At 39.3% G+C, this 15,007-nt stretch overlaps 1 protein-coding gene across 2 annotated transcripts in view; it reads right to left on the bottom strand.

The window, feature by feature from the left end:
- Positions 1-651: 651 nt before the first annotated feature.
- Positions 652-15,007, bottom strand: part of TOX (thymocyte selection associated high mobility group box) — a 295,972-nt gene continuing 281,616 nt past the window's right edge. For both annotated transcript variants that reach the window (XM_040972532.1, XM_040972533.1), the window contains exons 7-9: positions 11,622-12,008; positions 3,298-3,449; positions 652-2,941 (exon numbers count right to left, since the gene is read on the bottom strand). In XM_040972532.1, coding sequence (XP_040828466.1) covers positions 2,905-2,941; positions 3,298-3,449; positions 11,622-12,008 — 576 coding nt within the window. In that variant the 3' untranslated portion in view covers positions 652-2,904. The remainder of the gene's footprint in view (positions 2,942-3,297; positions 3,450-11,621; positions 12,009-15,007) is intronic.

The raw sequence follows: 15,007 nt of genomic DNA, 5'->3' as shown, positions 1-15,007 counted from the left end.
CAGCTAAGGGATGGGAACTCGGGTCAGGTCTCCCAGGAGGGTGGCAGGAATCCAGTTATGTGAATCATCATTGCTGTCTTCCAGGATGTGCATGGGAAGGGTGCTGGAGTCAGGAGTCAGAGTTTGGCACGGAACCCAGGAGTTCTGATATATGGAATGTGCATATCTTTTAGACCATACACCTGCCCCTAAGTAGCTATGGTGCTTACGCATTGTAGGGATGAATTTTGGTGCTGACTCTCTCAAAATGACTTTATTGGTGGTCCAGGAATTCGTCAGAGTCCTCTAGCTTAGACCTTGGCATTTGGCGATGCCACTGTTGGCCTGAGGGACCAACCACCAGCCATGGGCCTCATCCGGACTCTGGCTTCCTTAAAGTTGATGAGTTCCTTGAGGCAATAGCTTGCCATCTTGGAGCCTCATCTGGATGAGAGGCAGTCATGAAACATCAAGGAAGAACTCTGGCTGCAGCAGCCACCAGTCACAAGCAGTGTGCATCACCACTTCTGTCAGGATATGGGTTTGGGATGCCTCATGTAACTGGATCTGGTTTTCAGAGATCACCAAATAGAATACAGTCAGGCATGGTAAGAATTTTTATTGGTGATGTATTTTCTTTTATTTACATTTGCTTTTTTTACTGGTTTTTGGTATTGAGTTTCAACACTGTCTACCCTGGTTGTACACCTGCTCTGGAAAAGCTGTAAACAACATGCTACTTTGCTGTACAAACTGCCTGTCAAAGTCAAAACTGCTGTTCTCCTGGTAATTTCCTTCTCTGTTCAGACTTAATGCAAGCAAAAATCTTACTGTATCAAAATATAATGAATAAAAGACATTAGTTAATTAGTAGTGCTGGTATATTTCTAAAATACTAAACAGACAAACAATAAACTGTGAACTTAATCACATGAGTTCTATACAGTTTCAAGACAGGAAAATTAGCGCTCTCAGCTACAGTCATTTTCATAATCACATTGGATCTGCATTATTTATTAGTTATTACATGCTCAAGTGATTTAAGGTTGTACAATGCCTAAAATCATTCCAAAGCAAGCATACCTTTTGTCTTTTTAAATTCTGATGGGATTACACAATGCATATATTTGTATTTAGTTAAACTGCTAAATGTATTTCATACATTTCATGGAAGAGATGTCAGCCATTTTTTGTTTCCAACCAGACCAATTTGCTGGATATAATCTTCTCTAGGGGGTAATTTCCCAGCTTTTGTTCGTATAAAAGTTTTGCAACCCCCAGCTAGATTCTCCATGCTCTGGGGTCCCAACAAATCTCTCAGATCCCCAGAATTCTCTCGGGAGATTCAGGAATTCTGGAAAGACAAGTGATCTGTAGACAGAAAAGACAGCAAAAATCCAAAATGCTGTCAGCTGAGGAAGGCTTACGTGTTCATCCTCTTGTGCTATGTGGTCACTCACCTTTCATTAGAGGTGTGTTCTTGACATATTGTTTCCTTTTTATGTCCTCCCATCCCTGGTTCAATGCTTAAATATTTTCTGAAAAGTGTGCAGCTTGAGGAGTGTTAGTTGACTGGAGTTTACTTTGGGGGCATGGGGACTGATGTTCCAGAATCCACTGGCAACCCTTCTCTGTTGGAGGACCTGTCTGTCTAGCCTTGCAGCTTCTGTGTCTTTGTGGACAAACCTCTTACAGTATGAGAAATAAGTGTTAGGTTATAAGAGTTTTTCGTTTGCATCAACCAAGGAAATGTAGAAATGAGGACTGCTTACTTTAACTTGCTGCTAAATGTGAAGCAGGCTTGGCTTTATTCATGTCACCTTAAAAACTAAATCATAAAGTATTCACATGAAGCGTGACTTTTTTTTGCCAGCAAAAGTTAGAACATTAAAGAAACCCCTTTCAAATACTAACAAATTTACTTACAAACACCTATATTTATTATTTCATAAATAGGCGCAACAGGTTCCATAAAAAAAGATTAAATACAGACACAGTATGAAGAAACCATAACACAGAGCCACATGTAAAGGCTATAATTTAGCTGTTTCCAATCTGTTTCTGCATCTAATAAAATATCAGGTAAGATTTGGCAGTTTTATACATAAAAGGACTTAATGACATTTACTAACCATTACACAAAAAGTGATACAAAAAAGCAATTTTTCTGCAGTACAAAATAAATGTGTTTGCGCTTCCCTTAACACTAACTTCTTCTTGTCTGGTCAATGAGACAATGCCAATTTATTTTTAAATTAAAATCATTTGGGAATACTATTTTTTTCAAATATTTTGAAAATATAGAACTATTAGTTGTTTTTAAAAATGAAGTAAAAATATGAATGTTTGCCAATTTAACCCCTATTGTGAAACCAATAAACTGGAATGAGCCAGTTCCAAATTACAATTTAGCTACAAAAACATTCACATTTTATACTCTAGGAGAGTGTAACATAGATGCTATTTACAAACTTGCTATGACTGCTACATCAAGCCATTTAAAAAGTCTTTAGTAGTTTCATATAAACACCCATTATGAAAACCAATGGAAAATCCAGGACTTTTATCCGAGACATCTACAGTTGCTAAGGCAGTTACTAGAGCATAGCACTTCACAGCAAAAAAAAAAAAACCAAAAAAACAAAAAAACAAAACAAAAACCAACCAAAAAAACAGTAAGGTCTGAATGAATGGTCCAAATTTTCTTCAGGGAAGGAGAAAAACAATGTCCATAAAGATTAAAAAAATAATAAAGAAGCATGACTATTTCTTCCAGAGTGGGTGACCCACAAGCTCAAATGGTCCTACGTGCTTAGCAACTTGCATTTTCTAACAAAATGGAGAACGGCCTTGATTGCCCAAAACAATCCACAAGTGTAGCCACTTCCCTGAATTCCTCAGCGGAAAGGAGAGGAGTCCAGATTTTCAGGTAAGGTACAGTGCTTTGTCCCTCGGCATGCCCCTGGATGGAGAGAAAACAGACAATCCATGTTAGAAGACAATCTGTGCTACAAGTGACAGCAGCTGATGGGTCATTCAGTAGCATTGGTTGTAGACTGGGGGATGATGGATAGGGTTGGTGGCCTAGTAAAGGATGCAGCTATTTAACCTGCAAGTGCTGTAAGTTAATATCTATTGCTGGTGTTCAAACGACATTTATTCTTGGAAGTGCTAGAAGACAGCTTCAGTGTTCTGAGGTGTCTGCAACCACTCCAGACCATGCTTTGCAAGGCTCAAGCGCAGGTCTAGGGAGCCAAGCAAGACCGCAGCATGCTGTATGTGGCTTACACCACCAGGTGGCGGTGGACGGCCGCTTACCCACTACTGCAGTAGTCGCTATTCCAGTCCACGGGCTGAGGTGCGGGATTTCTGCACCCGGAACGTACGTATTCCATTGCTTGGGTGACAACTTGTGCGGCTGTAGAGGTGGGATTGATAATCGTCTGGTAGTCAGGTTGAAGAGTAAATCCCTGAAAGAAGAGGTGGGACCACACATCAGGGTCATATATCCCTTTCAAGAAGAAAAACACCTACATCTTTACAGGTCCATTCTTGACCAACACATGGGACCTTGTTTTGTCTCTGCGAGGGCAAGTCAGAGCAAAAGACCAAGAAAACCTCACGGTAGCAAAGGAACACCATCAGCCCGTTCTCAGCTTTCCTTCGCTTCATCCTAAGCCAGAAAATCCTTTCATCAGACGCTTGCGCGTTCAAAGTGAACTGAGAAACAACTTCACATTTAGAAAAGGCAACTCAGAACAAAGCGAGACGGGGCCCCAACCGCTCAAAGTTTATGTTTTCTGTGACACCTAGGGATACATTAATGGTTAATCCGCAGAATATGCAACAGAATCTGTTTTTGAAGGATCCAGGCAGCAGGTGGCTGAGTGTTCTATTAGACTACACCTATTCACACATTGTTCTCAAAAACCCCTTTTCTTCATTCAGTTACAAAGGGACCATCTGCTTCTTCTTTTATTTGTATTTCTCTTCCAACTAAAAATTTCAACCAAAGCTTTTTAACAGTTGTTGGACTAATATAAGTGAAGAGATGCAAAACGGCTCACCCTTAGAAAATAGGGAGGGGGAGGGGAGAAGGGCGCCCAAGACAGAGCAAATATTTTTTTAATTGAAAAGTCTATTAACTGGCAAACAAAGAATCAGAGTTTGGGAAGATTCTTTTAATTCACTACTCTGATGAAGTGTTGACTTTTACTCCTAGCAAAGCGATTAAAAATTCAAGGACAAGAAAAAAAAATCTCACGAGTACATAGCTATATCAGCTAAACAAAAAACATTCTACTCAGACTCATCTTTCGCTTATCTGGTGAATTCAAGAGCATGGCACAAGCAGGCTTTTCTGGAAATGACCAGAAAGGCGACTTAATTAATCTCGTGGTTGACTCTGAAGCCCAACTCCAATCCATGGTTTTAAATCACTGAGAAACAAAGCGATTTAAAAGTGGCATCTTTTCTCAAGACCTTCAGGAAACTTCTGGGGGCATGGCAGTCATAAGTTTACCAGAGCTGATTTTTCTTTTTAAAAAATAACTAAAGATATTTTTCTCAGATTTTATGCATGGTTTTGGGGTCCCATGGGGGTAAAGACAAAGATATCAATTATCTAATATCTTCAAGTCTCAATATTAGCTTTAAGATATTAATTTCTTTTCCATTCAATGATAACGTTCCAAGACAACATTAATCGTGGAAGAAGGCAGAACTCTTGAGTGATTGGAAAGAAATTATAGAGAGGAGAACTTTTCAGACAGTGTGGGTACTTGACCACACACGGACAAAAAGCAAGAGAAGATCTCCAGAACCAAAGGTTGGCAGTGGGGACTGAGTATGTCTGCAGACAGCAATTGCAGCTGCAGCCCCAGCCGCCTACTCCCAGGTGAGAAGGTGAAAGTGAGGCCTGCAGGGTGAGTCTTCACCAGGGAATCATCAGCTTTGCTCAAGTGTCTCCTCTTTCCCCCCCAGGGTCTAGCCTGAGGCTGGCAAAGAAAAAAGAAAACTGGAAAGGAGCCTCTTAAGCACTTTCTTAGCTTGGTCATTGTAAGGCCCAGGTCACAGTGTTTTAAGTACACAATGGGTATTGTCAAGGCCTGGTCAGAAGTAGTGGCTCCGTAAATCAAGTTTTTCAATAAAGCTTAGAACAGACCACTCAGTGTGCTCTTGTGGGAAGACACAGAGTAGAGAACAGTGTCAATGCCAGGGGCTTTCCTATTGGGATACGAAGTTGTCCATATCAGATTTTTACAACAAGGTGGAACAACCCAAAAGTAAAGCAGTCTAAAAAAAAAGTATAGTTAAAAATATCTTGGGTTAGTTGAAGGGATGGAAAAACAGGAATCAACAAAAATATGTAAATAAAATATAAATTAAAATAAACAAAATAAACAAAAAAAGCAGATTACGTATGAATAAAAACCTTCACCAACCAAGAAAGTCTCCATCCCTACCCCTAACCTCGATGCAAATAAGCAAAAACTACCAATGTCTTTTTCTACCCAATAAAACTGGTTCCTCAGGCAGGGCTGGAAAATCTCAGGAAAACATTATTTTTTAAGCTACCCATTTAAGATGAGAAACTTTAGTTTGTAAGACCAAAATTAGTGTGTTATTTATAAAGTGTAAAGCTTCAGAAATATCAGCGAAATTCGAGAATATCATCTATTAAAACAACCAAGGACCAAGAAATATACAAGCAAAGCCTGAAGAAATCTTATTTCACATTATCCCACTTGCTTTGGAAAATGAGATATTCTTTCTGAACTCTACATAAAGAGATGCTGAGGTCAGACTTAGAGCTAAGTACATTTTTATTATTGATGTAAACACGGAACAACAATGATGATACACATTTTTGGAAAAATGTTTGCTTAGCAGTCTAATTAAAGAAGACTGAATATTTAGCATTTTAATGCTCAGGAGAAAAATCACCAACTGTTTTGTAGCATGCCTGGAATTTTAAATTTCATTTTCTGGTGCCAGATTGAAATAAAAATAGGAAACATGATAAAGATTAATTTGATGTCAGAAGGGACATTTGCTCTTTAATTAGATTTCTGTAGCCCTAGCAGTTTTGTTTTGCCACCATAGCAAGTCCGAAAAAGCCTGCAGCACAGCAAACCAGTGCCCCTCATATCCACACTTTACTGGGAACTAATTTCATTTCCTGCCTGTCTGGAGAGGTGTTTTCAACAGGCATCAATGTTTTTGTCTTCACGACTGATTTATTCATCAATCTCAATGTGATTTTTTTAAACCCTTAAATTACACCCAAATCCTAAAGCAGCTGTTTATTACACAAGGAAATTGAAAATCTGTCTGTGTGATATCATACAAAGATTTTTTTTCTTAAGGTTATAAAGGAAGTTGACAGATATTAATGATTTTTTTTCTCTTGACCTCATTCAACAATACAGTGAGCAGGAAAAAAAGAAGGAAAACTGGATTTTAAAATGCGGGCTGGTGGGTTCTGTGTATAAAATATTCTAGAAAAAAATGAAACTATTATTTCTGGTGAATTATCTAATCATTTCTGTAGGATACATTCATTTTTCCAAAAGCCAATAACACTGTTAAAGTAATACTGAAAACATCCACATTATTTCAAAAATATGGTAACCATTAACTTTCTTCTCTCTCCTCTCTCTCTCTCTCTCTCTCTCTTTTTTTTTTTTTTTCTGTTTTTGGTGCTTGAAGATGTGAAGATGGTTTCCATACAAGCAAGCAAACATCTTTGGGAAATAGTTGCTTAGTTGATGAATCAGATTTTACCCAGCACTAGATCTACCAGCTAAAGACTCACTGATGACTTGAATGTTGGCCCCACAGGCTGCTGTGATTGTAGTAAATTAAGTGACATCCTGGGGTGATGGACTGTTTGATCTTGACTTTAGAACTGTCCACTTACTGGGACTTGCAATCCCCCTAGTCCGTAGGTTCTCCCTCTATTTACCTGCTTCTCCTCTGCGCTTATCACCCACCACTGCTCCATACTTTCCATCTCCTGGGCAAGCCACACTCTTCCTCTTGGTTTTGCCAGCCTGTAATTTCTGTTACTGGTCTCCTCCCGAACATCCATCCTTCCTGGCATTGTGCTAGCTTTTTGGAGGGCCTCATTACCCATGCCAGTGTGCGATTCTGCACTTTCTCCACATTCAGGACAGCCTGCCTCCCTGTTTTATTTATTTATTTATTTTTATAATGTCTGATCACTTGTTTAACCTGAGGTCACCCACCCCCAACTCGTTAATGCCAAGAGGGTAGGAGGCTCATTACATGTTTTCATTTGTCATTTAATTTCCAGAGCCTGGAGAATGCCTACCTGGCACACAGAAGGAACTCAATTATTATCTTTTGAATCATTCACATTTTTATAAAAGCTCACAAAAAATTGGGATTCTGCAACTTGAACTATGATCCCTTTTAACAGGTTAATGCTTAAATAACTTGTTTTTCAGTTGATTCATTAGTGAACATTTATTTCATTGACTACCTACCACAATCAGGACATTGTTAAAAGTGGTTTAAACACACACACACACACACACATTTTTTTTTTTTTACTTGAAAGTGAGAGTTACAGAGAGAGAGAGAGAGACAGAGATTTTTATCTGTGTTCACTCCCCACAGGGTCACAACAGCCAGAGCTGAACCAGTCTGAAGCCATGAGCCAAGAGATTCTTCTAGGTCTCACTTGTAGGAACAGGGGCCCAAAGGCTTGAATCATCCTTCATTGCCTTCCCAGGCTGTAAGTATGGAGCTGGATTGGAAGTGGGGCAGCTGGGATTAGAACTGGTACCATATAGTATGCCGGCACTGCAGGTGGAACATTACTCTAAGGCCCCTGAAGCAGCCCCTAAAAGTGATTTTAGTCAATGTTATCTGTACAGTTATTTATCCTTCATGTCAGGTTCACATTAGTTATCATCCTCAAGGGAATCTGAAAAAGTACGTGGAAAACAGAACTCAAATATAAGTTCAGTGCAAGAAAATATTAACTGCTTAGAAGTTTAAACAAAAAGAGGAGGTCTTCAAAAAGTCCCTGGAAATATGCACTGTGAAAATAACTCATGTATGGAATTTAACTTTTGTTTTCACCAAAATAAACTTATCTCTGGATTCTGTTCTTCACAACCATTATGAAGTTACCCTCATTATGTGAATTGCAGTCAGGACCTACCAGCTCCATAAGGCCAATTAACAGAAACAGTAACAGAACTGACTTAATGCTTGACAAATAAATTTCCTGATGTAATCTGATTGCTCTTTTTGTTTGATTTTGCTAATTAAGAGTCCATATGAAAAGACAAATCTCTTGCATTTTTACCTGTGACCCTGTATAATTCTGGAACACTTGAAAATTATTCAATAACCCACTAGTTGATCTGAAGTTTTAGAACAAGCATAAAAAGGAATTCTGTCTGGCAGATAACTTAAGAAACATCCTCTTTGGACAAAGCTCCAATCTGAAGATCAACAAGGGGACTGCACCTTGCAATGCTTAATTTGACGAAGAGGGAGCCTTGGATTATTGCATTGCAAGCAAAACAAGGGCCCTTACCCAGGCAGAAGTCAATCTATCCAACCGGAAGGGATGTCTCTCAGAATACTGGCTTTTCATGCAAACATCAAGGGATTATTAAAATGTAAAGCTACCCTACACCATTTCCTTCCTTTTTTTTTTTTAAGATTTATTTACATTTATTGGAAAGGCAGATATACAGAGAGGAGGAGAGACAGAGAGGAAGATCTTTCACCCAATGGTTCACTCCCCAAATGACCGCAATGGCCAAAGCTGAGCTGATCTGAAGCCAGGAGCCAGGAACTTCTTTTGGGTCTCCCATGCAGGTGCAAGGTCCCAAGGCTTTGGGCTGACCCTGACTGCTTTCGCAGGCCACAAGCAGGAAGCTGGGTGGGAAGCAGGGCTCATGTTCAAGGCAAGGATTTTAGCCACTAGGCCACCACACTGGACCCAAGAATGTTTTTTTTTTTTTTTTTTTTTTTTTTTTTGAGAATAGTATCTGATGGGGAGAGTGGAAATTTGGCAGAGAATTTTTACTTGGTCATAAACACTGCTACAGACAAGGTAGGATGATTGAAATTGTCTTTACTTATAGTTTTTGTTCCTAGTGAGTCAACAACCAGGTCAGATACTCAACATTACTTTATCAACATTCTGAGCCCATTTGCTCTTGGTAACAACTCTCATTTTAGAACTAACTGCTGTTTTTACGCAAGCACCCACTTTTGAGGAGAAACCACAGTTGTGGTATGAAATAGTTAATAGTGCTTGGTGCAATGGCTCAACTGGCTAAGCCTCCAAACACGGACATCTCATATGTGCACTGGTTCATGTCCCAGATGCTCCACTTCCCATAAAGCTTCCTGGTTTGGGCTTGGGAAAGTAGCAAAGGATGGTTCCTACTAGGTTCTAGTAAGAAACTGGACCTGCACCGTAATGGGAGACCTGTAAAAGCTCCTGGCTTCCGGCTTCAGCGCAGCTCAGCTCCAGCTGCTGAGGTCGTTTGGGAAGTGAATTAGCAGATGGAAGATCTTCTCGTCTCTTCTGTTCTCTATAAATCTGCCTTTCCAGTGATAGTAAATAAATCTTAACAAAGAGAACGAGACAGTTAATGTATAGGCATGACTGACTGAATGAGGCAGCAAGCCTCAAAACCAAGAATCCAGCTCTGGTTTCTAGACAAATCTGGGTTTGAACTGCCCAGCCTTGTGAGTCACTGCTTAACTCCGCAAAGCATTTGTTTCCTCATCTGGCAAGTGAAGACGATGCTCACGCCTACACCTTACGTTTTCTGAGAGTTAATGATGCGGGCTTGCATCAAGGTTTTGGGTTTGATTATGACTGCTCTAGGAAGTCTTTCTGTGATAACAATCATAATGAATTTGGAATATCATACATTTGAATCTTCTTTCTGCTTCCCTTCCCACTCTCTCTGACTGGTTTAAGTATATCCTCAAATTCCAAAGGTGGAATATTTAACAGGAAGTCTACAATTCTGTACTTCCATGAAGCTCTGAGAACAAGAGTAATTGGATTATACTGATGGTATATTAGCACTGAAACACTTAACAGAATTGATTTTGATATGACTTTTACTTATTTTGTTAAATATTTTAACTTATTTACACTTTATTTGAAAGGTAGAAAGTCAGAGATCTTCCAGTCATTGGAAAAGCTTGAGACAGGCTGGGTTAGGCAGTAGCTGAGAGAAGGGAACTCCATCTCAATCTTCCACATGGGAGAATGGGTCCAAGCACTAGAGCCATTGTCTACAGTCTCCCAGAGTGCATGTTAGTAGGAAACTAGACCACAAGGATCTAGTATCTGGGACTCAAACCGGGGATATGGGATGCAGGCATCCCGAGTAGCAACTTAAGCTGTTGTGCCAAATAGGCATTCCAACCTTCACCTGGTGTTTAGACAAGTTTTAAGCATTTTTGACTACTCTATGTTCAGTTTAGCTTATATGAACAGTCTTCAATAAGCTCATGAAAAGCATGCATGGTTTGGAAAATACACACGATCTCAAATTTATTCGCACCTTTATCTTAATTCCATTTTCTAAGCATCTCTGTCATTTTTTTCTGGGCCTTACAATTTTAACATTTTGTCAATATCCAAAAGTAAACAATAATTTAAAAAATTTAAGCTAAGATTGCCTGCAAATGGTCTCAATAATCAGGGAGTGGGCAGGGAAGCTTCCAATCCTCCTGTGTTTTCCAATTTATATGGAAGACAGATATCCATTTTTAAACAAACCTCTTGTTAAAATGCTCAGTGTTAGGGACTGGCATGGTGGCATGTCAGACTAATCTTCCACCTGAAGCACTGGCATCCCATATGGGCACTTGTCTGAGTCTTGTTTGCTTCTTTTCTGATCCATCTTCCTGCTAATAGCCTGGGAAAGCAATGGGGGATGGGCCAAGGCTTTGGGCCACATAGAAGATCTGGAGACTCCTGTCTTCACACTGACCCAGTTCTTGGCTGTTCCAGACATTTGGGAGTGAACCAGTCCATGGAAGATCTCTATTTATTTTCTCCTCTAATTCCTTCAAGTAAAAATAAATAAATGATTTAAAAAATGTTCAGTTTTAGGTTTTCATGGTTCCACCACATTTGTTATGGAACTTGATTGTATTTTCAGTGTTTACTGGACTCAAAAGGCATATTGGTCAAGACTTCTCATTTGCAATAATGCTTTTTTCAAATAAGGAATTTTTAATTTCGATGACATCTGAAATAATACTTGGCATCACAAAATGAAAAATAGCAGCTAGTTATGAAATAGAAAAGAGGTGGGGGGACTAGAAGGTGAAGCTAGATGGTTAGCATCCAAATAAAGCAACAGTTATGAAAAGAAGCAACTATCAGTTTTTGTGACAGTAGAACGCTGCACAAACTCACCACTTCCCAATTGCATTTTGCAAAAAGCAGATAGTTGTTGAGTATTTTCAATTTTCTCTCTCCATTTAAATAGAGGAATGGAGAACATGCACCTCTCCTCTCCTCCTGCCACCATCCTTTGCAGGATTAGCAGACTTTCACCGAGCTAGCCAACACATGAGTAGAGGGGTGCCATAGCTAAGCGCAGAAGAGTAGCACTTACTTGCTGCATGGTGGGTGAATGTAAGGCAGACTGGACCTGCATGGGGAGCTGGTTCCCAATGGGTTGCTGCATGGCAAGTGTCTGGTGTTGCTGCATGTTGAGATGCTGGTGAAGAGGTGGGCTGATCTGGAGGGGAGGTGGGGGTGACACAGCCATGTTGGCTATAGAGACAGTCACTGGCATTTGGTTATTCGGCTTGGGTGCTATGCTCCTGGGGAGGCTTGGATGCATGGCAGTTAGGTGAGGATTCATTCCTGGTTGTTGGTGATAGTGGGAACTTAGGTACAGAGCTGAGTGGGTCTGGCTTGGCGCGTGGAACACTGAAGGCTTGGAATTGATCAGCTGAGGAGGTTGAGATGTCTTTACATCAACAGGTTCACTGTAGCTCTGTGGAGGGGAGAAACAAACAAGGTTAAGAGAAACACACAGTGTTGATTTTGTGATGCTTTGGGGGTGCACCCAAGAATTGTCACATGAATCAGCAGCCATGTCAGTTCTTAACTTGCTTGTCTAACAATTCCTGCATAAATATTCATAGCATGACTTATACAACACTGAGCCTATTCTATTTCATGACATTTCAAACTTTGTTCCTTTGGCTAAATGCTAAGCTGTAACTTGGCAACTGTTCTCATCATCCAAACTGAGATAAAATGATAAGGGATAGAACAGATGACTTCACTTCCCTAATGGGGAGTGTAAGTGTAGCTCACTCCGAAAATGATTCAATTCTGGAGTTTCTCTATTGATTATATATTTCATTTTTGTTTTTTCTTTTTATCTTCTCAAAGAGCACTGACCCAGGTATTTGCACAAAGAAAACAAAGCTGGCTGATGGAAGTGGTAGCAGATAAAAGGAGTTCCAAAATACCTTTCTGAAGTCATACAAGCTACATTAGAACATTTTCAAAGTAACCATATAACTCAGCTTGATATTTTTAAGTTGGTGATGAATTGATCCTCCTTAATGAAGTGGATAAAAATAATCTCTCAGAAATTTTTTAGACTCTATCATAAATTAATATCATTTTACACTAATTTTTTCCACACCTTCATCTGGTCGTTTTCTAATAACTTTTTAATTGACTTAAGAATAGATATTTCAGTGGAAGCTGAAAGGAATCAAGAATTAATCTAAAGGCATTTTCTCTTGGGCATGAACCTACTCATACTTTGGCAGAGAGGAAGAAATGGATACAACAAATGGTGAAAGGTAAAACCTACTACAGAGAAATACCAATCTCCTTTTAGAAACAAAGTCACTTTATCAAGACAAGGCTTTGAGGCTCTATCTACACCCTCAGCCTGTGACCTAATGTCATGCCTAGTCAGCTCCCACGTCCAGGGCAGATGCATGTCCCCTCTGCCAGGCCTGTGAGGATTTCCAGTGGTTTGCACTTTGTGCACTGCCACCAGCTGTCCATGAAGATGCTTAGTGAGGCAGATGCATTACACATTTCTAGAAAACTCAGATCAGCCAAGGCATTATCACAAGTCAACATATAATCCTACAGACATCCAAGAAGGTAGACAGGTTTAACAATAGCCCCAGTAAAAAAGATGCTGCATATGTATACTGGCTCTGGGCAGGTTGGTTGAGATGTGTGGCTGGGGTGGGTGACCAGGAGCTCTAGATGGAAAGAACACATGTTAAAATATCCCAAACCATGGTAAACTGGGATCTCATGAGCCTGAATACTCCATATAGAACATAGTCATGGGCACTAAAAGAATTATCCAAGGAGTCCTTTCATTAAACTGGTTTTCTCCATGTCAACATTGGTAACACAAAACATGTTCTCATAGTCTGTACTCACATTGCAAGTATCAAAAGTTTTTGACAAAAATATTTAAGGGAGGAAGTTTTAAGGGAGGAAGTTTAGACTGATGGAGGTCCTAAGAGGTAGCATCAGCTAAAATGAAACAAAATCAATTTTAAGTAGTGGGCTTTGTTTGCTTTCATTTAAAAATTCTCATATTTAACAATTTGAGGGCAACATCAAGTAGGTTAATGCAGGCTATGTAAACAGTAATAATTTCTACATCAGAATATTATGTACTGCAAAGGATAAGACTCAAGAACCTTTTCATATATGCCAACACTTTGTGTTTACTGAGTGTGTTTAATACATCTGGGAAAGTCTTTTTAGTGTGCTGCTTTTCCTCTCTTAGCCTCTGGCAACAGGGTTAATTTCATGTTTCATCACAGGCTGCCTCAACTTAGCACCAGGAAATACTATACCTGTAATAATTAATACATGTGGATAAATCTATTTTTTACTTTAGTTGTTTCTGATTTAAAAAGAATAAAATTATTCACATTGAATAAACATGAAGAAACCTATGAAATACATGCAATTATAAAAATGTTTTTCAATTTTTATTCCTATATGCCTTATTACTAGATAATAAGGTAGTTATTCGTTGCAGAACTATAAAGGTCAAGCTCAAAATAAACAATGAATCATTTCCCCTGACTTCCACCTTTTAAGTAATTGTGTGGTCCACACATAGACAGATGACAGATAAACTGACAGGTGTACAGATAGATAGAAAACAGTTACATAAATAAAAGCCTACACACATTGGGATGTTTTATTACCAACATGGTAAAGTCTCTTTGCTCATGAAGAATTGAACACAGAACACTTTTTCAATCCAGTCACTTATTTCCCATTTAGCATTTTCATACCAAAGGATGTTTAGACTAGTATTGTTATACCTATTTAAGAATAATAGCAGTAATACTAGGAAAGTCAAATTAAATTGATCTCCAAAGATAAAGATTCAGAACACACACAAAATAAATTGTATCATATAGGCAGGAAGAATTCTGGGAAGTTACATTTTTTTCTTTCCTTTGTAAATTTATTGAGTGTGACAAGATAAGTAACATGTCAAGCCCTCAGCCTGTGCATGGCACGTATTCCAATATCAGTTTCCTCCCCAAGTTTTCTTTTTTGCAATGATGTCATGAATGGTCTAAGAAAGGATCCTGTTTTAGGGCAGGGATTTCAGACTTTATAGTTCATGGATCTGGTACCATACAAAAGTATACTGTTTGTTGAATGACTTCAGCAGGACTCCCTTTGGTCACATTGCCCTTCCTGAGACCTCTTGAAAATCATGCCATTCCTCTTCCCGAGGAGGAAAGGAGGATCTCTAGGCTTGGAAAGCACATGGACTATAGGAGCCATCTTCCTTGCTCTATCCTCTGCTCACAGCATGCACCTTGCCCTTCCTGCAGTGATGAGAAATAATAGTTCTTGACCCTATTTGTCAGAGAGCCTGTCACCCTTTATGCCTCACTAGCTTTTGGGTGGATGGGAGCAGCAAAGGAGCTTGCTCTGTTCAACCCACACTTTTGGAATTCATATTTTTATGTA

This window comes from Ochotona curzoniae, unplaced genomic scaffold, assembly GCF_017591425.1.
Source record: "Ochotona curzoniae isolate NIBS_2020 unplaced genomic scaffold, NIBS_Ocur_1.0 contig_2318, whole genome shotgun sequence".
NCBI lineage: Eukaryota > Metazoa > Chordata > Mammalia > Lagomorpha > Ochotonidae > Ochotona > Ochotona curzoniae.
Note: the sequence above shows the minus strand (reverse complement) of the source record. Positions and strands in the feature narration are given on the sequence as shown.